This window comes from Sceloporus occidentalis, unplaced genomic scaffold (genome assembly GCF_023333645.1).
Source record: "Sceloporus occidentalis isolate IW3139 unplaced genomic scaffold, rSceOcc1.0.p SCAF_90, whole genome shotgun sequence".
Lineage (NCBI taxonomy): Eukaryota > Metazoa > Chordata > Lepidosauria > Squamata > Phrynosomatidae > Sceloporus > Sceloporus occidentalis.
In genome coordinates this window covers 1,992,770-2,007,619 of record NW_028317070.1, presented here as the reverse complement: position 1 = coordinate 2,007,619, position 14,850 = coordinate 1,992,770, and the positions used below count along the sequence as shown (strand labels likewise).

The window sequence follows — 14,850 nt, the reverse complement described above, 5'->3', positions numbered from 1 at the left end:
CAATAGTTACGTGGTCCATTTTACTCCTCCTCTTTCTACTTGTGTGAATGGTTTGGTTTGAGTTACAGACTGGAGATTTCAAACCTTTCATCTGTTATCTTTTCAGAGGCCTCCCATGAGACCCATTGTCCTGAGTGGCATACCCGACACTATGTTCTGAGCTGTTACATTGGAAATGAATGGGGTGCCATTTTCGACTGTGATAGGTTCCAGTTAAGGTAATGAATGCATGTTAAGCATTACCTTGCACAAGGAGGTCATATATAGTAAACACTTGAAAAAAGCTCTTTTCTGGTTAGAAACAAGTCTTAGGTTCCCAGGTGATGGCTTTGGTCATTGGGCTATATCTTTTAGAAAACAAGTAAATGTGGAATACCCCTTTTTGCTGTAGTTATTCTTCCTCATTTTGAGCATTTCCTCAGAATTTTTTTCAAATATGACCCATTGTGACTTGTCTTATGTTCATCTAGATTGTGAGATTATTTGAGCAGGGCACTCCTCACCTTTTGTCACTGTTAGTCCAAATTGCTATGTCGTACTTATCCATTGTACAGCGCTACAGAATATGATAGTGCCACATAAATAAAAATGAATTTGATTTAAGAAAGCCAATTCAGTTTTAAACAGGTTTTAAACCCCTCTTTATTGATCATGGCATTCCATGTGGTCATGAGTTTACAGATTATATGAAATTTATCATGATGCCATGGCATATCAATATTTTTAAGGGTAACTGCCACCATATTTTTTTTTAATTGTTATCATTTTAATAACATTAAAAATAACTTTTTTAAATGAAAAAATTTGATCTTGGCTGCTGTATTTTTCCTTGCCCCTCTTTATTTTTATGGGGGTCATTTTAGGTTATTGAAGGGAATTTGTTATACTACACTAGTTGTATGCTTTTTGTTATACAAAGAAAATGCAATTCTCTATTTATTTCTTTTCTTCTAACTATGCGAATATGTTTGTTTTCTGAGGAAAGTCCCATTTAATGAATGTATTGAAATAAGGGATACATCAGTGAACAAACACAGAAATATTGACTTTTTTTGGACCTATTTAAACCCCTTGGTGGTTTTTAAACCTAATAATGATTATAACCTAGTAATAGGTTGGAATCACAAAAACTGTCATATGTAAGCGAAAGTTGTTTTGTTGTGGAACTACAAATTGATTATAATTTCTTCTACTTAAACAAATCAGTGACATTCGTTCTGTATGGTTTTTGGAAGCAATCTGTGCCTTCAAATGTCAACGCAGCGTAGCAAAGTTCCTTCCTGTCAAGGTGAAAAATCACAGTAATACGTAGAGATAACAGATTTAGAAATGCTTTCAGACACCCACTTTATTCTGAGCATGTTGTGCATTGAAGAATATTTGTTTTTAATTCTGAAGAATGAATGAAAAAAAAAAAAGGAGACAAGCACTTTTATTATTAGTGCTTTGAGAAGATATATATCACTGACAGAACAGTGGCCCGATGAGATTGTACCAAATGTGTGTGTGTGTGTATATATATATATATATATGTGTGTATTTATGTATGTGTATATATATATATATATATATATATATATAATCATATAGGCAAATGAGCCTTTTGTTCACCCCATTCCTGTAGTTTCAGTTAGCCTTTTAAACTGTGATTCTGAATTATATGGAACCCACTCTGTTTAATAATGGCAACCCTAATGGTAATGTGCCATTGTGCCTTTCTACATTTAATTTAGTAAAATATATGTTTGTGAGTGATCTCAGAGAAAGGTATTTCTACTTTTTTTGTGTGAGGCTCATAAGGCCTTTAATGTTTGCGAATTTTCATCCCTCCGGGTTAACAGATTGCTGAAACTACACTGTTTTAGAAATAGCCTAATCACCCAACAGCCCTGAGGTCCACATAGTTACTATAGTAAAGGTATGTCTTCCGTTGTACCTAAAACTCTGTCAACATCACTCCCTAAACTGGAATCTCTTGTTCTACGTGGTGGGCAAATGACTCACCTAACTATATTTGGTCATTTCCTCTCCAAATCTTATGACTGATGATCATCGTGGTTCTTTACCGTAACTCCGTTTAATGACATTTTTCAGGTTATGTATCATGTGGGAATTCTAGACATGGTTAAACTAGAGCGGGAATGCAAAACTTTTCTTTTAGGTCACTTTCCTAGACTTTCACTGTTTTTAATCATTTTGCTAATCATCTTTTATTTACACCTTTGCTTTAACAGTTTAGCTTCTCGTAGTTTTGACAGGTAGAAACAGTTCTTGCAAAGTGAGCGTATGTGAAGGGGAAAGGTCCCTGTGGCCTGACTCGCAAGGGTTCTTAAAATGGGGTATTGCCCAAAAAGCTTACAGCCCTCATTCTTTTTACATAATGGGGTTATTAATAGACGTATAAAGCAAGTTTAATTTACAATATACATCTGTTATTAGGACTATGTTACATGTTTTGCATTCATTAGTTTTGTCATTTAGAAATGCTTTGGGTGTTGTAAGCACGCCTCGCTCTGCAGCTATAGGCTTTAATTGTTCCACAATGCAAAACTAAATAAGAAGCAGAACAGACAAATTCAAAAGGAATCCCTGTGATCCCCTGTATGCTAGGGGTTAGGGAACAATTAGAGCACTCAGAAAGACATCATTTAGAGAGAATTAAAGAGCAGGGCCACTAAAATGGTGTGAGGTCTTACTTAAAATATACAAAAGACGGGTGAAAAAGGCTGAAAGGTAAAAATGCTTTCAAAAATAGATATTTTTATCATTCAACAAAATGCAAAGTGAGTAAGAGAAGAAAAATCTACATCAAATTAATATTTGTGTGACCACCCTCTGCCTTCCAAACAGCATCTGTGTTTTTAAGGAACTCGGCAGGTAGGATGTTCCAAGCATCTTAGAGAACTAACCACAGTTCTGTGGATTTACGCAGCCTCAGTTGCTTCTTTCTCCTCGTGTAATCTCAGATAGACTTGATGATGATGAGATCAGGGCTCTGTTTGGGACAAACCATCACTTCCAGGACTCCTCATTTTTCCTTACGCTAAAGGTAGTTCTTAATGACTTTAGCTGTATGGTTGGGGTCATTGTCATGCTGCAGAAGAAATTTGGGACTAGTCGGATGCCTCCTTGATGGTATTGCATGATTATAAGTATCTGCCTGTACTCGGCATTGAGAAGAACATTAATATTGACCAAATCCCCAACAGATTTGCAGCCCCAAACGTGCTAGGAACCTCTACCATGCTTCACTGTTGCCAGCAAACACTCATTCTTTTACCTCTCTCCAGCCCTTCGGCAAACAAACTGCCTTCTGCTACAGCCAAGTATTTCAAATTTTGGCCACAAGTCTTCCATGAAGACCATTTCTGACCAGACTTCTCTACACGGTAGATGGGTATACCAGGGTCCAAGTGTTTTCTACCAATACTTAGCTGATGGCACTGCTGGACATCTTCTGATTTTGAGGGGAAGTAAACATGATGTTTCATTCATCTGCTGCAAGTTTACTTGGCTGACCATAGCATCTACGGCCCACATTGCCTGTTTCCTTGTACTTTTTCAAAAGAGCTTGGACAGAACACCTGGAAACCCCTGTCTGCCTTGAAATTTCCGCCTGGGAGAGACTTTACTGATGCAGTATAACTACCCTGTGTCTTGTTACTGTGCTCAGTCTTGCCATTTTTGAAAGCATTCTTACTTTACAGTACTTTACTATGTACAAATGAAGCCTTTGAAACCTTAATATGTACATATTGAAGAGTAAAAGGACATGGACAGACATGATTGAAATATTCAGAAATGTCAAGGGATTAAATTAAGTACATTTTTAACAAGCTGAGCACAAGATCCAGATACGATGTTTGAACGTTGGAAGGTGGAAGACTTTACAGAAGGGGTAGTAGATACTTGAAATTGTCTTCCAGTGAAAGTAGTATAGGGATTCAATAAAGCTTTTTGTGTGCATAAAGCTATCTGAAATCATTCAAAAATCAGTGTTTCAAAAAGGGCAGTCTAGATTGGCCAGTTTGTTCTTTTCTTCTGTTGTTATCTTGGTATCTAACATGGAGAAGGCAACGTGGGGTCCTTTGTGATGTGCATATTTTGTCTGGACTTGTCAGCATTGAGTGAGTTAGGTAGTCTGCTTTACTGATCCATTTTTCCAGCTGAGGAAGGAAAGAAATGTTTAAATGCCAATAGTCTCTTCTAATGTGTAATAAATGGGATGAATGTCGTATTGTGTGTTCTTTTGGCCTTATTAATTTTCATCTGTGTTTTCTTGGCAGACAGCCCTGTTTTTATCGCAGAGTGCATAAATAATTGTTTTATAAGTACAGCTGGGAGCAGGCTGCTGACAGAAAAAGCAGTGATTTCTAGGACAGTGATCCGTCTTCATGTTATGTTTATCATAACATGCATTCATACACAAACAGAAATTCACATTCACTCAGCTCAGCTGAAAGATAAATTATCTTCCTAGCGTTTGCCTTTTTTTCTCACTGTGAGTTTTACACGATTATCAAAAATCACAAGGGAAGTACAGAAAGTAATACAATGTCATTAAGCATCTTAATGTTCTTTGGACTTTTAAAGCTACCAAAAGCAGTGTTTTGAATAATAGAATTACTGCGCTTGAACGCAACGTACTGTTTTAAGATAAATGTGATTAGCAAACGGTTTTCTTTTTACTATTTGTTTAACTGTAGTTGCCCACTGTTCCAGAATTGTAATTTGAGTACAGCTAAAAAACCAATTGGAAACAATTTTGTACTTATAAAAGTCTTCTATATTTGTATATTAAAGGATGCCGTTCTGCCTATTCTGCTGAATTTAGCAGTTTTGGTAATAAATGCACCAGACACATCATTCCTAGCACTATTCTGTACTCCTAGTACTGAACAGGCACCCTTATCAGAAAAAAATCTTTAATCCCCAAAACATTTGTCTAATTCAGATTTTTTTTTTGTAAATTTAAAGGCAGTTACTCAAGCAGGTACAGATAGGCTGTTGCCATAGAAACCGAAAAAGCTTCTGAAAAGTTTCAGTGTACGTGATTAACAAAAGAAAGAATAAAATAACAGATTGCAACAAATGTTTTGTACACGTAGGACAGCACCTTTTAAATCGGCACTCCTGCCATCTTTGTTTTTCCTTTTTTCAGAACTCATAAGTTAAAATGTAAAAAATAGACACACAAAAATATGCAATCTTTAGGCAGTGGCACAAGGACTTAGGTATATCGAATCTGATCGAGTATCCCTAAACCAGCAAAGCTTTTCTTCAGAAGTGTTTGATTTTGTAAAGAATCCCCCCCCCCCCCCAAACAGCATAAAGCTACTCAAGAGTTAACTATAAGTTTTTCATCTCTGTTTGATCACCAAATGCCCTGTAGCTCTGTAATAATAAAGGCAACCATATGTTTGTACTGTAGATAGTTATGTCTTCAGTTTTATGAGGACAGGATAATGCAGCGTACTTAATTTCTTCATTTATTAATAAAAAGTTCATTTCTTTTTTTTTTTTTTTCCTGCTTGAGGAAAGGCAATGATATATGGCTTACAGGAAGGAACATACTCAGGTCTGGTGTGCACTTGCAAATAATAAATATAGCGTCTGTTCCTTGAAACGACTTAAAACAAAATTGTCCCTGCTGGATTCAGTCTTCAGTTATGAAGTCCCATCATTATTATGCTGTTTACAAGTCAAAAAACCTAAGGTGTATTCAATAAACTGCATTTGTTTACATTTTTTTTTTTGTAGTGTTTTTGTAAAACGGCAAAGTTGTGGAGAGTATTTAAACGGAACCTGTTTTCAAATAACTATTTCAAATAAACTAACGGCAGCTAGGTTTTTCTTTGACTTACAGTTCTGCTTAGGGCTATGTTTCCCTTGAAGCGGAATAGGAGCTTGCAAAATGGGCATGTCTATATCAAAGCCACACTTTCCCAAGCCCATTATACGTAATAACCTTTCTTTGTTTCATTTTCCAGTTAGCCAACTTTATTTTATTACTCTAAATGTACTTCCATACCAACGGCTAACAACTTTAGTTAGGCTTGCAATTGTAAGACTGAGAAAAAATATTATTATTATTATTCATGTTATTATTATTCTTTATTTTATTATTATTTCATATTCTGCAGCACTGTACTATGGGTAAAATAAAGTTATTCTTAAATGTAAAAACAATAGATTTACTAACGTGAATTCTTCTCTAGAAAGTGTCCCTTTCTTTGGATTTAAGCCCAGTTTTAAGCTTCAGTTTTTTTGTGCCAGAGTCTGGGTTGTAAACCTGGGGAAATAGGTAATATTATTGTTTATTTTTTCTCTTCATTACGGAGAGCTGTATGCAGATTCAAGATCTGTGCGAGGCATGCCTTGGTATTCACTTTAAACTCAATGCATGTGGTTCACTACCTCCCAAGTTTGTATATGTACAAGCCGAATGTGGAGATTAACTTTAACTCTATCAAGTCTAAAACACAAAGTATTGCATAATATTGGAAATGCCTCCCTTCATCTGCGAGGGAAACCCCTGCTTTTCTTAGTAAGCTACACTTCCCTTTAAAGGAATTTCAGTACCTGTATAACTGCTTATAGTTTCTTGAAATTCATTTGGACATGATTACTAGTTACTAGCTCTTGAGATATAGACCTGTACCTTATTTACATGCAGAGAGTACAAATGCGGGTTTCCTCGTGTCTAAATTAAGAAGCACTGAAACTTAGTGAGTAACACATTAATACCTCTGCATTTTTTACATGTAATGTCGCAAAGGCCCAGGAGTATTCCTGCAGTCAGTACCATCAGTACTCTACTCCACCAATTTCCTTTACTTTCAATACTCAAAAATAGTATCCACAGAGAGTTCAGTCCACCCAAAGGAACCTTCTTGTAATGGAACTGTGACTTCCAACATGCTTCTAATTCTAGGTTTCTAAAGGATGTTCCTGATATCAAGGCTTCGTAGAACCAATGTCTTCCCCTTTATATTGCATCAGTACCTAGGACTTTCATGTAGGCTTACATGCCATCAAAAAGTATACAGTGCTAGCTTTGTTCTTACCTGAGCTACATGGATTGGGTGCCTATTCACTCCCAGTAATCATATGCCCAACCCCAGCCCACAATAGACTTAGCAGCAGTGCACAATGCCAGTCAGCAGCTGCAAAGGCCACTAGCAAGAGGATATCATCTTGTCTCTCCGCATGTCAATGATAAAACCTCACCTTGAATATGCAGCACAATTATGGGTACCAGGACTTTTTGAACTAGAAAAAGGTCAAAAGAAAGGCTACAAAATTAATAATGGGGATTGGAAGATCTTGATTAACGACTTAAAAATAATTTGCATTTGTATACACTAGAAAATAAGTGTCTTAGAGGGAATATCATATTGTTGTATAAAAATATGCAGGACCAATATAAAGACCTTTACAGTGAAGCGTTGCACTAATGAATTGTTAAATTTAACCTACATAAGACACTAAAAAGAAACAACAAACAACCTCAGAATAAATTGTAATAATTCCCATATTACTTGATGTTAATATCTCCTTTTTACAATATTAAAAAATGTAAATACCTTTCCTACAGTTACTCAGTGTGTAAAACTCTATAATCTATATTTTTCATCTATTGACAGTTGCCATTTTCTTAATGGAACTACCATCAATACTGTAAAGGCAGTTTACAGGTACATTGAACAATAAGATCGCATCTGAATATACTTTTTTCTTTTACGGGAGAGATGAATCTGGATTGCGTCACAAACTCTGAGCATCTTTAAATCGTTCTGTGTGTCTAATCTTGTGCATAATCTTTTGGGGTATAATGTTTGCTTTGGGGATTTAACCAGATTACATAGTGTAACTAGCTGGCCACTGGCTTTACCAATTCTACTGAGTTCATTACTTATTTGAAAAACTACATGTCTGACTATAAGAATTTGTAAACATCACAATCATCCATAAGGATTCCATGCATCATAGTAAATGTATATTCTGTGAGTACGTTTGTATATTTAGTTCCAAAGGTGCAATTTTTAAAGTAAAAAATAGTTTACACAACAGTCCACAACAACACTAAGTCCACAGCAGTGATAGGCTTGTGATAAATTGCTTTGTGGTTGTTTTTATCTGGGGGGGTTAGGGTGGGAACATAGAAACCATTTTTACAACTTTTTTATCAGATTTTGTTTAAATGTTTTGTTTTCCTACTTGTCATATTATTTTTAGTAGGCTGTCATATACTTGCAAATGCTCTGAAAAATACCCCTCGTCTTATAATCGGGGTCGTCTTATAATCGAGCAAATACGGTGTGTGTGTGTGTGTGTATATATATATATATATATATATATATATATATATATATATACATGATTTCTTATAGTAATGTATAATATAAAATTGCATAATTCATACTTAAGTAATAAAATACCAATTTTGTCAAATAGTAAATTCATTATATTGTTCATTGGTTTTATCATATTTAATATGCGTCATCTTTAATTTGTGATTCTTTGATTTGTAATGTACATGTGTATAGTCAGACTTAATGCCTTTAGAATGAAAACTCTTTGTTGGGTGGCCTTGTCCTGCATCATATGATCAAGAGGAACATAGATATGTAGGCTTAGATATGTATGGTTTAGGAAGTGAGGAGCAATTTGTCCTCACATTGCTCAGAAGATATGCTCCCCCTAGAATAGCATAGTTAAATGCTACCGGTGACTGTAATGTTACCGGATCATCAGACACTTAACATTTGGAGTGCGTTCTGCAACAATGCCTTGACTCAAGTGTGTACTGTGTGCGTTCATCAGACCACTGATAAGTACTCACATAAATGTAGCTGCTTGTGCGGACTTGGGACTGTTCAAGGAAACGGGCTACAGTTAAACAGGAGTACAGGTTTCTGTGTTACATCAGTGCATTTTTTAATACAAAGTCAAGGTCACAATATAATATATGCTGTAGACTCAAGGCTTGTAGATTTCCTGCGGTCTATGTTTAAATTGACATCTTTGTGAAACCAGGATTTAATGCTGTTTCATTTTTATCTTGAAATTGTAGAATTGTATCATATCTATCAATTCTACAAAATATTCTTACACATTAAAGGTTGATTTTTGATATTGTTTCATTTCAATGATTGGCACTTTTGCAGATCTGTGTGCCAGCATGCAGTGCCAGCGTGTTTTCTTTCAAGAATTATACATTGTCTAAGACAGGGCTCGACAAATCCCAGGCGCCAGGTCACCATGGCGACAGAGAATTTTGTCCTGGCGCCTAGGTTTTGTCAGCCTCTTACATCCATAAAAAAATGTGGATGTAAGAGGCTGAGTAACCACACGGGGGCGCTGCTGCTGCAGTCTGCCCAGGAGTCTGGGCAGACAGCACAGCCACTCAGAGCCCACCCCCGAGCCTGAGATCCCTCCCACGGAGTGATCCTGTAGGCTGAAACCGCGGTTGCTGCAAAACCAGCAATCGTGTTTTCAGCTGCCACAGGCAGCTTCAGGGAAGGGGGTTGTGTGTTGATTGGTTCTGACCCAACACCCCCCTGCTGCCTGATCGCTCCATGAGAGCGACAGTGCAGCGTTAACCCCTTCAATGCCGCGATCGCGGCATTTAGGGGTTAATTCCCGTTTTGTACGGGGCTCTGCTGCTGCTTCCAGGCAGACCAGCAACAGCAAAAACGAGCCCCCACAAGCCCTTTGATGATTCCTGTAGGCATGGAAGCCTACAGCAGTCATCAAAGACTCCCCTCCCTGCAATGGCTGGTCTATAGACCAGCAATTGAGTCCCAGCTGCCAGAGGCAGCTTCAGGGACAGGGGAGAAGGTTCTTTGGTCTCCACATGAGTGTGGACACCAGCCCCAACACCCCCCTGCTGCCTGATCGCTCCATGAGAGCGACAGTGCAGCGGTAACCCCTTCAATGCCACACTTGTGTATGACACATTCGTGGCATTGCAGGGGTTAACATTTTTCCCCACAAGCTTGTGGGGACTAAATATCCATCAATGCTGTGCTCCAATGGAACATCAGCATCGAAAGAGTTAAAAAAAAAAAAATTAATAAAAAAAAAAAACAGCACTGACCTGAAAGTCCAGGGTGCTTCCAGGTCAAACGCTGTGAGTTTAGTAAGTGGGCTGATGATGATCCGATCACTCCTAACCAACTGTTAGTTTAAAAAAATCCTGGCTCCTAACTTTTTTACCTGGCGCCGAGATTCACAACAAATTTGTCAAGCCCTGGTCTAAGATGTCTTTCTGTAATGTTTCTACCCTTTTCCCTTCCTTGTCTTTTTTCTGGTTATTTGCCAAACAGGGAAGTGATTATCTTATTATCAAGGTGGGGCAAGAAAAAAATAGCTGTAACTGACTTCCCACCTCTAACTCCTCTTTTGTACAACCAAATAATTGGAACTTGGCAAACTTTCACGTTTTTACAAATAATCGTACTGATCCTTTTACTCACTTTTGCACAATGCAAGTCTTAACATTTCAGTAAAGATACGTTTGTAAGCTATGCTGGCTTGTGAAGGCTTGTAGAATCTGCAGCCAGATTCCCAGAACCCTAAGGGCTCTGTGCATCTGATGTCCCCTATGTTCCTCTGTTTTGGAGCAAAAAGATCTAATGAGCTCCTTCTCTTTTTCTAATCTCTATGTTGAACAATGAATGGGAATGTCGGTACAACATCACGTGCTGGCTGAATCAGTAGCTACTATGAGGAGCAGTGGAGTAGAAATATGTACACTGTTTTATTTTAAATTGCCAGAAGGAAACTTTGGACTAGTGGCTGGAGCAGGAGCCCATATTGGAATTCAGCATAAGGTCTCCTGTCTGCCACTGTCTGCTTTGCATGTTCTACAATATTATAGTAACAAATGAAGTGGAAAAAAAACACATGATATATTACACAGTGTCATGATTTATTCAACAAAAATAAAGCCAAAATTAAGAAGCCCGATGTGAAAAATACCCTTACTACTTCCATAGGAATGAAGTTGCTAAGTAGCAGACAGGTGCTGCTAATCAATTGCCCTTTATTGATCATCAACAAGTGTGACCGCCTCTATAAAAGCCAGATTAAATAGTCACTCTCTTGTAACCTGTCTGGCTGAATCTCTCTGCCATATTCCTGATCACTCTTAGAAACTGTGAGTACCGGAGTGACTTTTTCCATGGTGATCTGATGAAGCTAGTGGAATGTAACATAGAGTTCCTGTCAGTAGGTTTATGAAACAAAGTCAAACCTAACTTGCTATTCACTTGATATAACTCGATATCTAAAAAATGGATCACATATGCACACCATTTTGGCAGTTATAGAAGACGTTTGATTCGCCGTAACATGAAAACCTGACATTTCTTGTTTGCTAGTATGTTTGGGCATTGTCACATTTTCCATTATTGACACATTTGCTTGTGAGTTTATTTATTTAAAATTATTTCATGAATATAAATAATTTAAAATATATTCTGTGTGTTATTTTGAAACGTTCTGCCGATGAGTGTTCATTTTCTATAATAAGCGGTGACTGGAGTAAATTCTATCGCCCATCTTGTTACAGGATTGTATGAGCAGAAATTAATTAAATATAGTGTGCCCTGCAAATTGTGTGTGTATATATAACCAAAACATGTCAAATCTCATTTTACAGGGGATTTGGTGAATGTATTTTGTATATTACGACCACTATTCTATGCAGAATACACATAACCCACTCACTGTACCACATTTCAATAAACACAGGACAAAACAGAAAACTGAAATAAATACAAAGGCACTCGCCAATTTTGGAGATTGTCTACAACCTCCAGATTTAAGATGGTGCAATACCATCAACATGACCATTGCAAATCTTTGGTCATTTCACACTAAAGGAAGTGTGTCTGTCGCACTTTGCAATTTATGTGATTTTTTTTTATTTATTTTTTTACTAATTTGATACATTGGCAAAAGCAGAGGAGTACCAAATAATGACTTCAAATGTTTTTCTGTTACTCAAAGTAAAATGTGGCCATTTCCAAAACCATGTATGAGATATAAAATCTCATTTGCAATTTGCTTCTTCTTTTCTGAATGGACTTAATTTAAGATGTGGAGTTTTGATGTGGCGTTATTTTTCTTTGAAACCAGACAATCAGCGACCGCCCTTTTGTGCAGAAGTTGTTCCGACCGATTGCTGTGGATGGAAAACCTCATACGCTCGGGGATGTTATACGAGATATTTGTCCGGAAGCAATCCCATCTGAAGGTATACATTTTTTATAGAATTTGTCATATAAATAGATGTTTTTAAATACCGTATTTGCTCGATTATAAGACGAGGTTTTTTTCAGAGCAAATGCTCTGAAAAATACCCCTCGTCTTCTAATCGGGGTCGTCTTCTAATCAGACCTCAAATAGAGTCTGATTAGGAGACTAAGATCCAGATCCCCCGCACCGCTGCAGGGGACCTGGATCCTCCTGTCTCACCCCCCCCCCCCCCATCATACACACACTTACCGGTGCTTCCTGCTGTATTGCCGGGGCAGCGGGTTGACGTCTACGCGATCCGCGTAGACAACGTCCGCTGCAGACGGAAGGAGGTGTGGCTAGCAGCGGGGGTTGTCTGCGTCCGTCGCGCAAACCTTCCCCGACTGTCAGAGATCAGAGTTCCCCGCACCGGTGCGGGGAACTCTGATCTCTGACAGCCGGGGAAAGTATACGCGACGGACGGATACAAACTCCCGCTGCCAACTCCACCTCCTTCCGGCTGCAGCAGAAGGCGACGTCAACCCGCTGCCCCGGCTGGAAGCACCGGTAAGAGAGGGCTGGGAGGGGAGGGGAGAGTGTGTGTGTGTGTGTGTGTGTTAGTTAAATGGGGGTATAGGGTGTGTGTGTGTGTGTGTGTGTGTTAAATGGGGGCATAGGGCATTTCTGGAGTGGCGTTAAGGGGGCATTTAATAGAGCACTCTGCCTCCTGAAATGCCTTATACACCTATATGCCACTCTGCCCCATAATATGCATTTTAACCCCCTAAATGCCAGAGTGGCATATAGGGGTATAAGGCATTTCTGGAGGCAGAGTGCTCTATACAATGCCTTTTAACTCCCTTAATGCCACTCTGCCTCCTGAAATGCCTTATACCTCCCTATATGCCACTCTGCCCCATAATATGCATTTTAACCCCCTAAATGCCAGAATGGGATATAGGGGTATAAGGCATTTCTGGAGGCAGAGTGGCATATAGGGGTATAAGGCATTTCTGGAGGCAGAGTGGCACATAGGGGGTCAAAAGGCATACCATGGGGCACAGTGGCATATAGAGGGTTAAAAGGCATATCATGGGCCACAGTGCCATATTGGAGTGGCAAGCCTGGGGGCAGATGTGCGTAACTGGGGGACAGGTTGGAAAATACAAGAAATAAAAACAAAAAAAATATTTTTTCTCAATCATAGCTTTTATTAAAAAAAATAGTTTACATGAATTAACATTTACTGGTAAAACTTTTTTCCTTTAGGGTCGTCTTATATTCAGGCTTTTTCTTTTTTTCCTAAGTTAATATTCAGATTTTGGGGGGTCGTCTTATAATCAGGGTCGTCTTATAATCGAGCAAATACGGTAGGTTATTTTTTGTTATAACTCTGTGATTTAAAAAAAAAAAATGTTTAAAAAATATATAGCGTTATAGGAGAGGTAGTAGTAGTAGTAGTAGCAGGGTCGGGTTAGATACCAATGCTTCCTTTTTAAGTTGAATTTATAACATTCACTATGTATTGCGACGCGCTTACTTTTCGAGGTGGGGGTAATGGATGTTTGTGTACAGAGACACCTGCTCCGGGTCTGACATGAGGGAAACCACAGATGCTTAACACATCTTAAGCTCGGTAGACTAAGCAACTTTACAGAAGAAAGCACCGTGGTGGTGGATCAACCTGGGCTTTTCTTGTCAATAGTTGACAGGCTTGAGAGGTGGAGCTACCGCCATAGACAGGTTACCTGCAGATTCAGGTGCATGAAAAGGCAGCTATTATAGCCTTCCCTTTGAAGATTTAAAACAGGGAAAATATTGCTTTTGGCAGATGAAAGAAGTCTTTTATTATCCTCTCTGTTTGAAGATCTCGGTATTATCACCTCCTTTAATTTCTTGGCAGATAGTCCCCTGTCTTACTCTTTTTCCCCCCCTTAATCTCTTATATGTTGTTTTTCTTTAGGTAAATGCTTATTTGTGATTTTAAAAAAGGGGAGGACTTCCAAGAGAGTTTATATTTTGTGACAAAAAATGTCAGAATATTTGCATAAATTCCCTCTGGATTTTTTAATCTTGTAACTCCGTAAAGGTCTGAAATTGGTGTAAGAGTTGGAAAAATGTATCATCATGTTTATCCACTTAAAGACTTCTCTTTCCAGCATGATTAAGACAACCAATGGCTTTGTGTGTTTTGATAAAAAATGCTCACGGTTCCCTTGCAGTGGAAAACCAAAGTCATAGTTTATCAATGTCCAATATGTAGTTACTAGGTGCTTTGTAAAAAAAAAAAATAATAATAATAATAAAAAAAATATATATATATATAAGATGAGCAAAATTAATGAAATGCACTACATGTTAAAGACCAATGGATCACGCAGGGATTCATTTAATATAAATGTTGAAAGACTGTGTGCGTATATGATAGCCTAATTGGATGCAATCACAGTCCATTTCCATTTAGCCTCCTGAATTCTGCAGACTTTAGTTGATATTTTAATTTTTGGGTGGATATTTATCAATATTGATCAGTGCACTCCTATAGGAAGCACATTTCAACATCTGAATTTTCTGGTTGCTGTCAAGTTCTCCCTACTGAGAACT

General features: G+C 38.0%; 1 protein-coding gene across 1 annotated transcript in view; it reads left to right on the top strand.

Moving 5' to 3' along the window:
* LOC149284592 (autophagy protein 5-like) overlaps positions 1-14,850 on the top strand; it is a 66,817-nt gene that overhangs the window by 37,902 nt on the left and 14,065 nt on the right. Inside the window, exon 6 of the mRNA XM_089496475.1 lies at positions 12,148-12,265. Within this exon, the coding sequence (XP_089352601.1) occupies positions 12,148-12,265 (118 nt within the window). The remainder of the gene's footprint in view (positions 1-12,147; positions 12,266-14,850) is intronic.